At 38.3% G+C, this 18,837-nt stretch overlaps 1 protein-coding gene across 1 annotated transcript; it reads right to left on the minus strand.

The window, feature by feature from the left end:
* Positions 1 to 1,394: 1,394 nt before the first annotated feature.
* Positions 1,395 to 17,893, minus strand: LOC140233380 (uncharacterized aarF domain-containing protein kinase 5-like). Its single transcript, XM_072313486.1, has 14 exons — positions 17,568 to 17,893; positions 16,609 to 16,738; positions 14,415 to 14,549; positions 13,541 to 13,681; positions 11,995 to 12,111; positions 11,024 to 11,155; positions 8,420 to 8,503; positions 6,142 to 6,223; positions 5,449 to 5,527; positions 4,652 to 4,743; positions 3,726 to 3,945; positions 3,021 to 3,095; positions 2,302 to 2,397; positions 1,395 to 1,691 (listed from the first exon to the last, which is right to left on the minus strand). The coding sequence occupies exons 1-14, from the start codon at positions 17,891 to 17,893 to the stop codon at positions 1,544 to 1,546; spliced, it is 1,857 nt and encodes a 618-aa protein (XP_072169587.1). The 3' UTR covers positions 1,395 to 1,543.
* Positions 17,894 to 18,837: the final 944 nt, after the last annotated feature.

Raw genomic sequence — 18,837 nt, forward strand, 5'->3', positions numbered from 1 at the left:
AACAATGACAAAATGAAAGGCAACATGGATGACAAAAATATTTCAGACTTCTTTACATACCAATATACAGTATTGCTAAAATGCTAAATTCACAGATAAAGAGGTCTTAGATACCTAATTTCCAGATCAACATTGAGAAAGGAACCTACATACTTACACACAAACAAGACGTAGAAAGAGTTGCTGAATATGAGAGGGGAAAAAACCAACCCTGGTGTGAGGATTTATATACCTTCGTAAGATAGAGTGAAGATGAAGACGGGGAAATTTTCTACTGAGGTATGCTACTACAGTACTTATACTACATATTATGACAACTACTTCTACTACTACTTTTAACAGTCACAATAATGATAATAATGATGATGATCGTGATGATAATGATAAAATTAATAACAGTACCAATGGCAGCAATAATACTGTGTATCTACTTGTGTTTTTCATTATTAATAGCATCAAGGCACTTGCTGCGGATACCATCGTATGAAAATCACAAAGAGTTTAGATGCTTTCTGGATGTGTTTTCCACATATCAATAGAAATGATCTTTAGTCATTTTTCTCCATCTGATAAATTTTAGCTCTGATTGGTCAACCCCAGGGGATCAAATGAAGAATACAAATTATGTTAGGAAGTGTAGAGAGTATGCAAATTAGAAATCTGCGAATTTCACATAGTGGTGAATTACAATAAAAACAAAAACAAAAACCAAACAAAAACCAATTTGTTTAAGTAAATTGAAACAAATGCTAGCGATTCATATTTCCAACTTCTGAATACAGTGCATATAGAAGAATAATCAGTCTTGTTTCCCTAGTAGTGTGTTCACACATGTGAAAGACTATTACCCCTTTCAGTAACCCTCTTGGCTCGGACCAGGAGCGGGCCAAGTCGAAAAATTTTGAGTTTTGAATGGGTCGGGCCAAAGTGGCCCGCGCCAGGAGCGGGCCAGGAGCATGCTATTTTGGCGCTGCTGCAGCTAGCACCAAGCACGGACCAGGCACGCCCTGGCACTGATCAAAGAGTTTATGAACAATAGCAGAACCAGGTGTGGGCCAAAATTCCTTTCACGGTCAAAGGTCACCGCTTACGCTGTTCAGCTCATAAGAGTGCGGCACGCACATCAAATATCGCGCGAAAATGCACTTCCGCTCTGTCCATGACGTGGTCAGTTACAATGGCAGTTATCCCTTATGTGACCGAGTTTATGAATGGGTCATCGTAAAAGTAGCGCAGCTCTGCTATAGTAACTGAACGCAATTTTTACTGCTTGGCACAGGCTAATTTAGCTCGGACCAGGAGTGGGCCAAAAATGCACAAGTTACTGATTTTGATGAAAGGGGCTTATATGAAAAATTTTAGCAATCGTATATACCAATTTGCTCATTCCCATATTGAAACAAAAATATATACTCAACAAACTCAGAAAGACAAGTATCCCTATAGCCAGTGAGACAAATCTACTACAAGGTATCTTTTTATTCATAGAGTACAGGAATAATAAATGACTACAATTGCATACTAGCTGTAAAAGCATGAAAGATCATGAGTTGGCCGTCTTTGGAGGCAGCAAGCTGTCAAAGAAGCTACCAACATCTGGAGTCTGTGACGGCTTCTTTGAAGAGAACCAACCAAGGCGTGCCATGACAGCAAATACCATCATGCTGAGCTTGTTGACGAGCTGATCTGACCTGTAGAGCAATAAGTGCAGAGACAGAGTATAAAGATTAATACATAAGACAGATTAATGCTCAGCTTTCTGAGTAGTTGACAAATATGATCCAGAATTTAACACGAGATTGTGAAATAGTTTCAACATGCATCCTGCCAAGTCTCAAAGAGATTACACTGTGTCTGAGATCACACTAATAAAAGCTCCAGTAAGTACAGCAAATCATTCCATTTATGTTGAAAACATCACACTAATCATATCTATGAAAATAGACAATAGACCGGAGTTCCATAGCACTCTTCCCTGCAGAACAAAACCATTTGGAGAATACTATTTGCTAATTACATGAACTTATATCTGCGGGTACATTTATCTGAAAAAGCTTCATTTTCTGCCCGTAGCTGACAAAATTGCATGAGGGCTCTGATGGCGACAAACTCAAGATAGCTGTTGATTACAGTGTTCAAGTTCTCTCAATTATCTTCGTGAATTTGAAGGCAATATCAGTCAAAACAATATCAGACAGAACAAAGAGAAAGGAAAGAAACGGAAATGTTTACAATTGACCAGGAGGCACACACAAAACAAAATATTTGTGTTGTTTGTTGATTGTCATGTCACTATCTCACCTGAGAATGAAGTCATAGATGAATCTTTGCCAAAGAGCATTCAGCTGACCTCTGATTGACCTCTCCTGAGGCAAGAACTCTGAGCTGCCCGCAGCACTGGACAGGAAGTAAAACATTATTTAATTCAATTCAATTCAATCCAATTCAATTCAATTTATTCATTTCATAAAATCACATTCAAAATATTTACAAAGATGTGTGAGTCAAAGGAGGAAATCACGCAAAAGCCTAGGGCTTGGAAATGGAGATTTCCTTTACAATATAGTTTAAAATCACAGTTTTGAATGAAACATATGTCAAATGTACCTAAAAATAAAAAATAAAATCAGAGTCATCATGAAAAAAGAGAAGGGAAACTCTAACAAACTGTGGACCTTTACTCAGTGAAACCCAAGCACAAGACATGTCTTCATTCATATTAATCCTGTCATATCTTTGCACAGCCACTATCATTTTTATTGAATGTTACAGTTCTCCTCATTCTCCCCTAGGCTACTACTACTACCACCACTACCACCACTACCACCACTACCACCACTAACACCACCACCACGACTAGTACTAGCCATCTACTACTTGGCTCGAGTCTGTATGTGTGTGTTCTGTAGAGTAGGTTACGGGGTTTCCTTCATACACTCAGCAGCAGCAGCAGCATTATTACCAAGAGTCCCTAAATCCATTTAAACAAGCATTTGTGGGTATGAAGTAACTTTACTTACCATCTCCCCATGGTGACTAAGTAATTCACTGGTTGCCCCAGAGCTCTATCAATGTACCTCACTGTATTCATGTTCCTGGGAGAGAGAGAGAAAAAAAGAGAGATGATGAAAATATGGTAGGGGAATGACAAAAGTGAAAAAAAATATAATAATAATAATAATAATAATAATAATAATAATAATAATAATAATAATAATAATAATAATAATAATAATAATAATAATAATAATAATAATAATAATAATAATAACTTGGCAAGGTACTGGCAAGTGCTTGAGAACATAAGGGTTCTCTCATGCTGAGGACATCTTGAGCATACTGACAGACAAGCAAACAAATACTGTAAGACCAGGAATATTCATGCCATGAAATTTTCAGGAAATGGAGCCAACAGCCTCTTTTGCAATATGAAAATTTCGAGAATTGCCACTGGCATTCAATGCATTAAGCAAAAAAAACAAACAAACCAAAACAAAACTGTGGTGTGCAATTTACTTTTGCAAACCTTGGCTCCTCGTGAAATTCACAAACATTTTATGTATGTGAAAATTTCTGGTTTTACAGTAACCACAGAACAATGTTTCCTTTTCCAGCAAAATGGCAAATAAAGTAGTGTTCAGTCCTACTAGTTCACAAGAGGGTGTTAGTCTAGGTAGCTGGAACATTGGTGTTAAGTCTCACAAGGCAGGGCAAGGTCGATTTACCTCATGATTAGGTAGAGGCACTTGGGGAAGGTCTTCATGAAGTCGTTGAGGCGCTCCTGAAATTCTTCCATCTTGTCCTGCAGCCGGTGCATCTCATTATGGACCTCCATGCTCATCTTGCGAAGCTCGGCATTGGAGAGAGCGAAGGACATGTGGAGTCCTCTCTTCGCCTTCATGTTTAGAGGGCGCTGTGTCAGCATCATGCCCAGTATCAAGTATTCTGGTTGACGAGAACAGAAAATGGATCAAAGTCATGGATACCAACCTTGTAAACAGCACTGCAGTAATCTGAGGGCTTGAGAGATGTATTTTTAGTGGAAAACAGTATGTTTACCTCTTTGTATTAGACATGAGTAGCCATACACTTTGAGAAAACTATATTTTCCATGAAATCTGCAGTATTTACGGTGAAAAAAAAACCCAGTATAAAATACTGCAAAAAGAAAGTAACAATCGACATCTCTGCAAAGTGCTTTAGTGATACTAGACTACACAGAAATTCAATAGGCAGATGTACTTCAAATCTAGACATCAGCAGAGAATATTGTTGGAGGGATTTCAACCAAAAATCTGATATCATGGGTTGTTGCACAATTGGTTGCCATGGTAACACCATCAGATATCTATTTCTCTGTAAGAAAGCCATATCCACCAATCTCTCTATAGTAGTGAAATCTAGCTGCATCATTCTGCATGGGTATATAAACTGTGCTATCATGTAAGCTAGAGCATATTTCATCAATCTGAACAAATTACCGGTAACCATTTTGCAAACTATGTCCATTCAGGAGGTATAAGAAATGAACATTTCATCATCTCATTACAAGATGCTGTACAATCTACCATGCATATCTTGCAACCACTGAAGCAAATCCCTTGACCACTGCAGCAAGTTCCCTGACTACTGGTCAGTCAGGCATCCTTACCTGGGACACCCATCTCGTTTGCATGCTGGATCATGGCAGGCTCGTCCTTCAGGATGACCGCCCTCCAGAACTGACCAAAGGCTACTCGGATGCTGGGAGTCACATGAGAAACAGAATTTAGTTATCAAATGGTACATTGAAGAAGAACCTGCTGATTGAGAGCTTTAATGCGAACCAACATAGAAAAAAAAATCAACAATGAAGTGCTTTCAACACATTTATGAGGCAGCAAACAGGATGCATTTCTTGCAAAAGATTGGGCAGTGACACTTTTGTCCAACTTAATACAGTTAACCTTGCCTTAGCTGAATCTATTTGGACCAGAGAAATAGCTTCGATTCAGAAAAAAATTGACTTATGGAAGGATTAAAATCAATAGATTATAAAGAGAAGAGTACTTGAAAAGACCTTGAACTTAGGCGATTATTCGACTTGTGCAAGGTAGACTGTATATATTTCATTTTATGTCAGATATGAAACCAGAAATATAAAGTCAATTAACCCATCAAACATGGGAATCTAGCTTAGCCTGTACAAAGTCTTATGGATATTTCATAATCTCAAGTTAAAGCTATTGCCATGGGGCTGCTCGACACTGTCTTTAAATTGGCTCTGTCATATGATTTAGACTTCACCTCACTAAATTATGACTTCCCTAAACTCTAAGTCACAACTCATTTTACACAACATTTACATGGTGTCCCACTTGAGTCTAAGGTTCTTGATTACAAGTCAATTTGAAAGGACCTCTACACACATTTCCAGTTTATTCCCAAGCTCTGTACATCGTGACTCACTCTGATGGAACCTCCTCATACAGGCCATGGTCTAAGACTACCAGCTCTGCTTTGCCTCGAGGATTCTTTCGGACCAGCACTGCAGAGAATTATCAAGCAAATATATATATAACTCTGTTCGTTCATTTGAAGCTTGTTACACTTGCCAATCTGTACAGTTCCTTACAACTACAGTACCAAGTTTAAATGTCTTTGGAACTCCTTATACAGTGGACTCCCATTATAACAAAGTCCTCGAGACCAGCAGTTTTGCCTTGTTATATCAAAATTTTGTTATAACCGAACAAATAAACAATAGAAATACATAGAATGGATAATGTAGTGGCCTGAATTTTTACTTTGTTGTAGCATGGAGCTACCATGGTTGTAGTCGGAATTCGTTATAACGGGAGTGCACTGTATCCAGCTCATCGTACATGAACAGGATTTCATCACACCTATAAGTACCTAAAACTGTTGGTCTGTCAGTTGGGCAGCTCATGACGGGAAGCACACTCCTTCTGCTCATACTTATTCTATTCCCCATCACAAAATGGGTGGACAATTAGCTATTAAATTTTATGGCAAGAGGATATATCAACTTAGTACATCTCCAAATCTTTTGTTTGTTTTGCTCACTCATTGGTTCTGTTTTGCCATTACTGAAAGATTTAAAGATTCTGACACTTTTTTGCCAACTGCATTCATATTTACCATTTCCAGGGTGGGGATCTGCATGTACAAAGCCAGTGTGGAAGATTTGTTCACCAAAAACTTTAATAAGCTTTCCATCAACCTACAGAAAGAAAAACATGAAAATAAATAAATTAATACATAAACAAATGAATAAATGAATGAATGAATGAATGGATGGATGAATGAATGATGGGTGGATGAATGAATGAATGAATGAATGAATAAATAAATGAATGAATGATGATAATAATGATGAGTAATATATATAAAGGAACACAAATAAATACATGCAAAGCTTCAAATATTAAAAGATAATAAGGTCTGTCTTTGAACTGACCGAAGAAAGAAAACAGGACTGTTGAAAGAATATATTGAAGAATCTTTGGCTCCATGAACAAATGTGAAACTCTCATAAAACTTTCAAATTTCTGAAGTTTAAAGAAATCATGGATATCAAAAACACATGCCAGAATTACAATTCATACTGAAATCTCAAATGGTTATGCCAACTAAATGTATTCCATAAATCTCCTATCAAATGCTGTGAAAGCTAAAGGCAGCTTCTGGTTGCAATGCAGTCAAAGACTCTACTCATCATGACTCCATTTCATAAACAGTTCTTATGAGAGCAACTCGTGCTGGAATGGCAAGTGTCATGGCAATGACAAGAATCCAGCTTCCTGATTGGCTGTTACTACAGGAAGTTGCTATTCTAGCAAGAGTTTATATCACAACATTTTTCATTAAATGGGGCCCAGACGTGACTGTACCTTCAAATTTGCAACATTAATTGCATGATGAGTTTTTATTCAGAGTGTCTGTAGGCCTGCCCAGTTCAATGCACCAGGATGTGCTTTGGAAGAGAGACTTACTAGCTTTCACACCGATGCAAAAATTAATGCTGGTGATAACAGGATGTGACGGCGGAATATGGAATGTTGCCTTACAGCACATGATAACTTTATGACCACATCCTGGCAGTAAAAGACATCCTTGCAATACTACCAGTACTAATGACAGTTTGAACTGACACCCAGATAAAATAACATTCTACTAACACAAGATTGATTTCCTAATGCCTGGTGTGCTATATCTAATGTTTCCTCCATAATGTTGCTGCTCTCAGATAACATGATTTTCTCTCAAATTTCAAACTGAGAGTTGGAAGTTTCATTACGAGGAGAAAAATAAGAGCTTCAACTTGTACAAAACCTACAATTACTACTAGCAGCCTTCTTCTTACTCCCATGAAGTAGCTTCAACTTGTGCAGAATCTACAATTACTACTGACAGCCTTCACTTTCCTCCCAATAGGTAGACATGAACCTAGTTACTTTCTGGGAATTTGGCAAGTATCAAATCTACAGGGCATTATCATATCTTGGTTACAATGTGTTTGAAGGGTACTGCAAGGTAACGACCTTGTTGTTTGCTTCATGATAGATACACCACCCAAGAACATACATCACAATTATTTTGAGTTCAAAAATTCCTTTGGACTGCACCATACAACAAAATTGGTGGAGTCTTTTGCAAGGCTGAGGCTCAAGAACAATTTATCACTTTCTGCAACATCACTGAATGCCATCTATGTAATATGCAGAATAGTCTTCTCAAACAGCAGCAGTCAATACTGCAGTAAAGAAGTCAAAGGTACTCAAGTTTGACATACAGTGAAAGTTTACTGAAAGTGGGAGGGCATTACAAGACTTTTGTCTTTCCAGAGGCCCAACAAGACAGATGGATACAGGTGGATACAGGTGAGTATAGAGCAATAAATCTTTGGCCCCTGCATGCACCCGGTGGGCCTCATGATTTAGAAGCAATATCGTGCACACATAATTGAAACACACAACAGATGGAAGTTGCATATAAAATTTATATGATTCCGTAAATTCTGTAAACTCATTCATTATTTCTTGGGGTTTTTTTTCTTCACATAGCAATGTGATAGACATTTTGTTGGGATGTGTTTTAAAGCAAAAACAGTAAGGTCTTCCTTAGTCTCGGCTTCCTTAGCACAGCTAATACATCCTCACTTATTTCTTTCAAGAATCAATGCAAAACAGCCACCATCAAAGCACAGTCAAACGTCAACTGAATGTTCTCAAAGAAACAACACTAGAATAATTGATAACTTGGCAAACACAAAATGCTGTAGCGGGTAAGCACCCACCTGCCTTACTTTCCCTGTCAAGAACACAACATTTGGCCTATCTCTACACAAGGTGAAAATCTTACATCACGCAGTTAATAACTATGTCTGGTCTATATCCCCAAAAGGTAAGAATCTTACATCAGCCAAATTGAAGCCAAGTTCCTGCATCTGTTCCTTCTCTGACACTTTACAGCCGTTGACGTATTCCATCGTCAGAATCCTCTGGCCATACGATACAGTTGAGGCAGACATATCAATCATAGTACTTTCATCAGAAATGTCAAACATTAAAATATTTCCACTGTATATGAATATATGCTGGTACCACTTCAGGCAAAGAAATAGAGATGAATTTGTATGAAAATTGCTTTCATAACATTTCAAAATATCCTCAACTCAGGACAGTGAACGTTGTGTACTCATTTTTCTCTGTATTTTTTTATTTCAGTCAAAATAAATCAAGATACATACAGTTAATAAAAAACAAATTAACAGAGAAAATACAGAAATGAACAAAACAACATATGACAATATGGTGACAAAGAAATACAAGTGAACCTACATATTGTAAAGAGTGAATGTATTTCAACATTAGTTATTCTAATATTCTTGATACCCATGAGGCATTCCTGTCTAATGTTTAATAGAATATTTTTGTTGTTGTTGCTGTTGAAACAACAGCCATCTCTATCTGGAGCACTGGCATCATATTACAAACTGTGACTGATTCTTTCACAATGTCTGTGAACAGATACGAGATGGCATATGCCAAATCTGAACAATAGATTGAGATTTATGCATTCAACAACATTCATCGATTTTCTCAAATTTCCACTTCTCCATTCATTGCTGAAGGTAATTTCCTGCTCCGCATCAATGCACCAGAGGTTATATGAACTGCAAGGTCGCAGCTTCTACTTCCACCACTACTGTTTGCCTTTAGCTCCAGACAGGGGAAATTATTGGGTTGGGTTCAATGCCTACGTAGTTCTACAATTCTTGACTGTTTTGAAAGCTGCCAGAAAAATTGACGTCATTAAGCATTTCAGGAGAACAAACACCACATAGCCTGATTCAGTAATATCTCACTTTCACACATACATTATTACAGGAGTCATCAGTAACAGTGTGAAACCCTGCAACAACTTTGTAAGCATTCTAACACCCCCTTGCTGTTTCTACACGTACTGAAACAATTCATGCTTCTGTATGATTTATTTTCATCTATGCATAAACATGATTTATCATCTTATGAAAATCAAATTTCAAACTAGAGAAGCACTTTGAGAGCACACACCTCCGCCAAGCAGTTAATTTCCACCACTGATCTTGTTCTTCAATAGAGATCAGTGATTTCCGCCCATACATATGCATGCTGAAAATCGCTCGAATTCCCAATGTAGAAGCCTTTTGTTACATCATCACGCCTCGCAGTAGAGCACACACTTTAGTGCGCGTATGAAAACCTCAAAAATGCGCAGCTTGCACTCCCAAGTTCATTGACCCCTGCCTGCCAAAATATCGAAAATCCTTCCTAAAATCCATAAAAATTTCCAGATCACTCCCAAAAATTCAATCATCTGTTCCTTGTGTCATTTTCAATCTTTCCTGCAAGTTTCATTAAATCCATTTGCAACTTTTTGAGTTATTTTGCACATGGACAAACAAACAAACAAACAAACAAACGGTAACAAAAATATAACCTCCTCCATTGGCGGAGGTAATGATGAATATGTGTGTGTTGAAATTACAAATTCTTCCTGCCACCCTAGACATACATATTACCAAAAAAGTCCTTTTGAGAGAGGCCAACACCATGGTTAGGTTAATGGTCTCTGAAACTCTGCATAGCAGGGATGCCAACCTTGTAAATAAAGTATTGCAGTTTTCTGAGGGCTGAAAAGGCACTTTTTGGTAGAATTATGTTTTCCTTTCCTGCAATAGACATATGTAGTACACTATTTAAGGAAAACTACCTTTTTCATGAAACCTGCAGAAGGCCTATTTTTGGAAAAAACAAAGAAATAAAACAGTACAAAATACTTTCAAAAAAATAGAAACAGTTTGTATCTCCAGTATACTGAGAGACTCTGGCCTATTTTGGGTACACTATTATTACAGTGTTAGATTTCCTCTTTTGTAGAGCATTAGTTCTAAAGTAACCTACTGGTAGTCATTCAACGATTCAAACAGAATATTTGGTTCTGGGAGGATGAGACCATGGTGTAGGTTCCCACACAAAAGTCAGCTTTTCTTCATCTCTCTCTCTCTCTCTCTCTCTCTCTTTCTTTCCTATTGTATTTTCTGCATGACAGCGACTTAGTGTTGCGATTTGTCTGGGTGCTCGTCTAGGGCTACTTAGGTTTTTATTCTTAGTTCGTGTAATTCATTTTGTAAATTTAGTTTCATATAAAAAAAATAAAAGATCAATGATATATGTATAATTGTTTTACTACAATGGGGGGGGGGGGGGGGAATGCACTCTACAAGCATTGCTTCTTCAGCATTACTCCCCATCTCCTACATTTTCCAAACTTCAGACTGTTTTTTGTGCATTTTATTTTTCACCCTATCAACTGTATATCCATAAATTTCATTCATCATATTTTGTAATGTTGACATATATATGTACTTATACCTTAAGTGAAAAAACAGAACAAAATTGTATTTAGAAATGTTGTTGTACATGGAGTAAGTAAATGGATGAATGAATGAAAAAGTCACTGAACATCAGTAATTTACCTTGTTTGTGTAGTTCCAATGTACTTTGGGGACGTAGACGTAGTGTAGATGCTGCAGCTGTCTAGCACACTTCTCTGAATTCCTCCCTTCATTCTCAAAGTCTAGTTCCTTCTCCAGGGGGCCTTCCATGTCCTGGGAAAATTAAAGATTTAGCAAATTCAACTCAGTCCTTTGTTCACCAACTGGGTGAGAGCAATCAGTAGCCTCTTTGCTTTCTAAGCAGATCCAGGGCCCCATTTAATGATGATGATGATGATGATGATGATGATGATGATGATGATGATGATGATGATGATGATGATGATGATGATGATGATGATGATGATGATGATGATGATGATAATAATAATAATAATAATAATAATAATAATAATAATAATAATAATAATAATAATAATAATAATAACAATAATAATGATATCAATATCAATAATAATAATAGAATATAATATATATGATAGCAACTCTTGCTGCAATGGTAAGTGTCATAAAAATGGTAATGAGATGAATCCTGCTTCCTGATTGGCTGTAGCTACAAGAAGTTGCCATTACAGCAAGAATTGCCATCGTAACATCTTTTATAAAATAGAGTCCAGATGTCCTGGAAAAGATTTGCCAGTGAATGAAGGAACATGTAATCCTACTCACTATTTTAATTTTGGGAAAATAGCCCATATATGGGACTATCACATTGTGCACTCCCATGTTGATTTTTCCAGCACTTATTGCTGCCAGATTTGGGAAGAAGTTAACAAATGCTCATAAAACACCAAGGCAGGATATGACCAAATTCTTTGGCACATGAAATTACCATTCCCCAGGCTACCACACAGAAAATGCAATGCATATTCGCAAACATCATCTGCTAATATAAACACACTAACAAACAAATAAATCAACAATCATCAAAGGTACAGGATAAACATGGTCCCATCCATTGTTGTGAAATATTTCTTTCTCCTCCTGTTTACCTTCAGCATCTGCTTGAAGTTGATCGTCTTTGGGTGCATCCAGTGGACTATGCCCAGAAGGATCCCGATGGTTCGAAGGTCACCTTTATACTGGTCTCTTAGATTGATGTACTGAACCTGTCAGAGATAAATATTTTAATGAAAGATGATACAAACTTTTCATTACTAAAGGGATTCACAACTTTATTCACTTACATTCATGCATGAAGTCATTTAAATTGATTTCAGGGATATTTTGTCACAGAAATTACATCCTACAAAGTATGTAGTTATCTATTCTTGATTGAACATGAACCATACCAAAATTTGGGAGGAACATATAATATACAGAACATACATACCTGTGTGGTGATTACAGCACGATGCTGGTGGGTTTCTTTTGCGATAACATTATAATGGGGAGCCATAAATCAAAGGTAAAAAGCAGTACCGGTATATTCGTGCAGTCTTCTGCAGACAATCTACAATGCATGAATAACAGCACAAACCTCATAATGATGATTTTATTTGATTGTTGGTCCACCATTATCATTCAATTACTATTTTTTCAATCTTTATCAACACAAGCATTGCCATTTATTCTATGTCACACATTTTGGTAACACATTTTCACACGTATGTGTATATCTGCACATTAGAAACCACCACCATATGTTACATATGATGAAAATAGAATTGTATCTGTATACACCACACATTTAGCGAGTCTTATTGTTTTGCCTATTAGATCTTCCCAACAATTTCAAGAGTGGAGTGGAGTACAATAAATAAATATAAAAATGTACACATGCATGTCACATTCATGTGGGGATAAGACTTAACATTTTCATGTGTTGTTGAATTCGGAATGGCACCTACTTTAATGAAAATGATATATTCGCAGCATGAAATTTTTGTGAATTGGAGCCAACGGTCCTTTTTTGCGGCATGAAGTTTTCGCGAATTGCCACTGGCATTCAATGCGTGTAGCGCAGACAAGAACTTTCATGTGCATTTTGATTTCGCTAATCTTGGCTGTTGCGAAATTAAAATGCACGCGAACATTGCTCATTTTACAGAAACTTGCAAAATTTGCGAAATGGTGTTTACAGTATGTGATGTGTTTCATCTCATGAGGGTTCAAAATTAAAGGGACTGTACAGTACTGGTTGAGGTGGGGATTCATGTTTTGAACATTCCTTTGAGATAATGAGAGACCTCTTATGAAATGTGAAAGAGCATTTGATTTTTAGAAGGATTCAAAGTTTATTTGATGAAAATTGGTTTTCAAATGGTGTGAGATATCAAAAAAAAAAAACATCATAATAATAAAAGGCGACAGGCCACACCATTTATTAGGATCTCTTCATTTCACCTTGTTTTTGGATATCTCAGCCATTTCACAACCGATTTTCATCAAATAAACTTTTGATACCCCTTAGAATTACATGCTCTTTGACATCTTATAGAGTTGTTTCTGAATATCTCGCAATACGTTAAAAGCTAAATCCTCACCTCGACCAGAACTGACACACCCTTTGTTATTGGTAGGGATATAGTCACATACCTTGACTGCCACCTCATCCCCATCGTGTGTAGTAGCCTTGTGTACCTGGGCCAGGCTAGCCGCTGCCACCGGCTCCACATCAAACTTAGCAAACAGCTGGTCTGGGGTCTTCCCAAACTCCTCCAGGAACAATCTGTCCAGCTATAAAGTCATGGATAGAATTAAGAAAAGTTTGACATGCATCATGCCATGCTAGATTCCAGCATTTTCTTACTTTAAAATGTAATCCAGTATCCAGTTACAAACTTTGAAAATTACCCAACAGCATCCTTTCAATATGCTACTTGATTAACATAACAAGACAGGAGTTTGTTCTGTCTACAAAGCTTACAAAAACATCAGAGTTCCTAATATGATGTCTCTGCTGCATAATTCATCTTAGATGGACCCAAAGTCGGCTATAACTGATGTCATTGCACGTCAAAGATGCTGTCGTTTTTTTCTTGAGCAAGATTCAGACCAGCATGTCATTCAAATTGAAGAATAATGCCCCTTCCCCTCTTCTGCCATCTTACTAAAAACAGGAACCACCTCAGCTCTGTGTTACACTGGGGACCAAATACAGAGATTCTGGAATTGGACAGCAGTGACTAAGACCAAAACTTTTCATCATCCTTGTTGCTTGCCTTAGTCCTTGTAATGCAAAATCAGCAAGTGTTGTGATAAGAACATCAGTGACAGTATTTAAATGGAGTTTTACAGGCCTCAAAGTATTTAATTCTATCAATATCACTTTGAAATCCACATGTATGGAAAATTTAACATTTTATGATGAAGATCCTACAAATTTCAGTGTCCTCAAGTTAGGAGTCACACTGGCTCTATTTGCAGTTGATGCTGAATCAGTATTCAAGGAGCAAAAATGAACACTGACCTCCTTGTATTCTCTGGCCAGAGCTCTGTCCTGCAGAGTGGCCAGTTTCTGCAGAATCTCCTTGGGTAGGATGTAGTTAGCAGTCACCATGTACTGACCAAGCTTTACGTAGAGTCCACCATTCTTCAGGCAACCCTGTCATTGTGAAAAGTCAGAGAGATATCTTTATGTCAGGTATCTTTGAAGAGGGGTTGAGAACATACATGTATCAATTTATGTCAACTAAAATATGCCAAAGATATGTATGTAACTTCGAGAAAAACAGACTAATTCCAATGAAAACCTTTCCATTTTAATTAACAATTTGGTCTAAAAATTCAAAAAATAAATCAGTCTTCAACATACTCACAGGCAACAATTACCTGGTATGTGGTAAAGAAGTTGCAAAATAAAATTTACTGTGTTGTAGTAACTGGTAAATCCTCATGAACAGATGCATAGAGTACCAAGGGTATCAGGAATTTGATGACTGAAAAAAAGACCGCAGGACAAGAAAAATCTATGTTTGAAGCATCCATCCTGCAAATTAATGGCAATGTCTAAATATTTATGATGCAATGCTCAAGCATTATCTGAGCAGTGTAAACACACACACACACACACACTAACTAACTAACTAACTAAACTATGTGACTTGCGATTTAAATGTACATCTCTACATAATTCATGTGACACAGATGTCAGAATCACAGTAGGAATGCAAGACTGAAATCAATCAACAGTCTGTACTTTCTTCTTTCTTTTTTTTTTTTTTTTTGGGGGGGGGTCAATTACAAGGTCTTTTTATGGCTTCATTTGATCACACAAGAAACATTATAACTAAAATATTATTATTGCATAGTGTTAATATACAAATGATGCACAGGATAGAGTGTGTTAGTGAAGGTGCGGCGCGCTCCAGAGTATTGACAATGGTGCGACATGCACGCGGCGCAGCCGAGTGCATGTTTGCAACCGTTGTCAATACTCGAGAGAGGGCCGCACCTTCACTAACGCCACGAAATAATCCTATGCATCATTTGTTTTATAAAATGGGTCGAAAACTAACAGCATTATTCACATACCTTTGTGGGACAATACCAGTCAGCTACATGTAGCACTCGCTCAAAAGTCAAGATGTCCGAAGATGTTCGTCCCAAACATTTACGCACGTCGCACTCGGAAATCCCGCACATAAGTACTGTACGTACGTATAAGAGTATACGTACGCCATGTACTGTTATGCACAAGAAAGGCCGCCGGCTGTTGTGGCAGCCCGCGGCCCGAACTAGAAGTTGTTTACAGGATTGACAGCGCGTATAGTAGCGCGTGACGCACTTGTAACAACTGATTGAGTGCGCACTGCTAGTGTAAACATTGTGACGTACGTCAGGCCAGGGAGGTGGAAGAGAGACTCTTCTTAGTGCATACCTGAAGAAATTAATGCACGCACACGTGACTCATTTCAGCGCTTCCAATTGGCTACATTCTTGAACCCATTTTATAAGATAGAATCATTGCTATCACTGTTCCTTCTACTACTATCAATCATTGTTGTCCTTACCATGTGTATAAATGTCACCATTATCAATGTATCATACTACCATTTCATAACTATCATCATCATCATCAACATCATGAACTTCATAATCATCATCAGAAGTAGCACAAATAATAGTATCATCATCATCACTGTCTCATCATCAGACACCCTCCTCCTCCTCCTCCTTTTCTTTTCTTCAGTTTCTTCTCTTTCTCCTTCAAACATACTTCGGCCTCACTGCTCCACCCACAGCTTGTCACACATTCTCCAAGACCCGTTTATAGTGCAGGGCTGGGCCGAGCCCGGCCTCAATTGCAGTACTCGGCCCCACAATTCTGTCCGTCTACAGTGGAGGGCTCGGCCCGGGCTTTTAATTCAAACCTTTCAATATTTTGTCGTAGTGGTGCTCTGCTTGTAAACAAACGATTATTACTGGTGAGTGCGCCGGTCGCAATTTGGTATCGCATTTGGCCCAATTTGCGTTTACAGTGAGAAAAGGCCGGGCCGAGCCGCCACTGAGACTACCTCCAGAGCTTGGCCAACTGCGCAGCCAATTTTGGTACCGCATTTAGCCTTTTGCGCATTTACAGTGAAATGAAAGCCGGGCATGGCCGCGGCCGAGCCCGGCCCTTTCACTCACTGTAAACGGGGTTCAAATCAACACAGACCTACCTGCAGGAGGCGGTCACCGGTCCTCCTGTGACACGCCCGGATGGCTTCTTTGTACTCCTCACTCTCACTATCCACATTCCACAGACTCCACTTGTAGTCTAGTGATACCAAGGTGCCCACGTAAAATGTCCTGGATTGCAGGGGTGAAATTGCAATGATGGTATTACACATGTACACAGTGGTGTTGGAAGTAGTGCATCAAGCACCATCTGAATAATCAGTTGAGAAATAATTTTACACTAATTGTTCAATCCTTACGATAGTTTTCCACACAGGCTCTGTTTCACTTTCCATTCATGGAGAACCTATGCAGCTGTCAGATACATTTCTGCATATAGACCGATTCTGTGACGCGCTATGTGTATTTTTGGCATGGGCAGCGCCATTACGCGGTGTCTCAGCCGACCCCCCCTTCTCTCTCCCCACCCCTCTCATGCGCACGGAATGAAAAACTGATGCATGGTTGTTTTAGCCAATGGGCGTCTCGTACTGAGTGCGCGAATGCTTGCTTAGTGCGTGAACCTTTGTTACAAGTGCGCGATAAACATGTTGCCCGTGGGGTGGTGGAGAGGGGGGGGGTCGGCTAAGACACCTCAAAATGAGCTTATGGCTGCGCCCAGTGCCACAAATTGTCTGCTGCCCTCAACGAACCCGAATCGGTCTATATGATACAGAATAATTGCACACTGTGTGGATGACTGTAACCCCTTTATCATCATATTTCCTAAGTTATATCAAAGGCAAAGTGCAAGAAAACAAAAAGTAAGCATCCTAGGAACTTGGACACACTAGCCTTGCTTTAACTGTTGGCTGACTTGCATGCATGCATTAATTTTTCCCTAAATGTTTTTCCAAAATTTGTCTCCCTGATTTTGACTTGTATCGCAAAATATCTGCTTTGTTTGTTTATTTCTTTCTCTGTTTGTCTGTTTTTCTACACAGGAATCCTTTATTCTTACCTGAAGAATCTGACAAACCCTTCTGCTGTGACGTAGGTTCTTCTCCTAGCTGCACTGTCCATGGAGGCATACACCCCAGCCCCTCCCAGCACTGTCACCCCAAGCAATCCTGCAAAAATCTTTCTGAAGAGCCGTCGTTTGGGCCTCACCACTGCCGTGGGGGATGAGCTGCTAAACAAGGCCCCACGAGCCAGTCCATGGTGGACGCTAGCTCCTATTCTACTCGGCAAAGTCAAAGTTCTAAATCTCCTACAGTTGACATAATTTGTCCTGTGAGATATCAAATTAGTCCTTGCAAGACTTCCACAAATCCTGAATTTCTCCATGATGTTCTTTCTCTTAGAACGAATGCAAGGCTGCGAAATATCTTTTAACTGCTTGAAATGCACACTGGAAGTAAGTATTCCCTCAGCTACACCTGATTTCTGCTGAAGTGAGGATGATGGAACCAGATCTGCACAGCCATGGATCAAGATCTCTTTACTTCAGTCAGTCAAACGATTGCTGAATTCTAGATGTACAAGATGAATGAATAATCAAAGAGAAAATATAATTTGATAGACAACAAATAAAAATAAAAATGGGACAACATATTATTGTATATGCCATACATTGTATATTTCGTGAGTCTAAATTTTCATGAAACGGGACTTCCTGACAATTTCGCGAGTGGTTAAATTCGCGATCTTCATGGAGTTCTGTACGGTACTGAATGGAGAAATGTATACGCATACGTCACTTTCATATCGACATTAGTGTCAATATTTTTGTAAGTTTTTAATTTCGCGAATAGCAGCTGACTCGCGAAATTCGCAAAAAATAAAAACCTTACGAAATATTCGGCGTATACAGTACTAAAAGGGTGTGTACAGTTCTGGTTGAGGTGAGGATTTAGCTTTGAACGTTTTGTGAGATATTCAGAAACAACTCTACGAGTTGTCAAAGAACATGCAATTCTAAGGGGTATCAAAAGTTTATTTGATGAAAATCGGTTTTGAAATGGCCGAGATATCCAAAAACAAGGTGAAACAAAGAGATCCTAATAAAAGGCGTGGCCTGTCGCCTTTTATTATTATCACTTCTTTTGATATCTCAGCCATTTGAAAACCAATTTTCATCAAATAAACATTGAATCCTTGAAATTACATGCTCTTTCATATTTCATAAGAGGTTTCTCATTATCTCACTTAGGAATGTTTAAAACAGGAATACCCACCTCAACCAGTACTGTACAGTCCCTTAAGTATATATCTTATAACCAGCATAGTAC

The sequence above is a fragment of the Diadema setosum genome, chromosome 9 (assembly GCF_964275005.1).
Source record: "Diadema setosum chromosome 9, eeDiaSeto1, whole genome shotgun sequence".
Lineage (NCBI taxonomy): Eukaryota > Metazoa > Echinodermata > Echinoidea > Diadematoida > Diadematidae > Diadema > Diadema setosum.

Bases quoted from the DNA above. Each gene is read 5' to 3' on its own strand.
- LOC140233380 (XM_072313486.1), bottom strand. From the start codon at position 17,893: ATGGAGAAATTCAGGATTTGTGGAAGTCTTGCAAGGACTAATTTGATA. The intron at 12,112-13,540 runs GTATGTGACTAT...TATCTCTGACAG, and splicing joins GGGATGAGGTGGCAGTCAAG to GTTCAGTACATCAATCTAAG. The intron at 1,692-2,301 runs GTGAGATAGTGA...ATTGCTCTACAG, and splicing joins ATCTATGACTTCATTCTCAG to GTCAGATCAGCTCGTCAACA.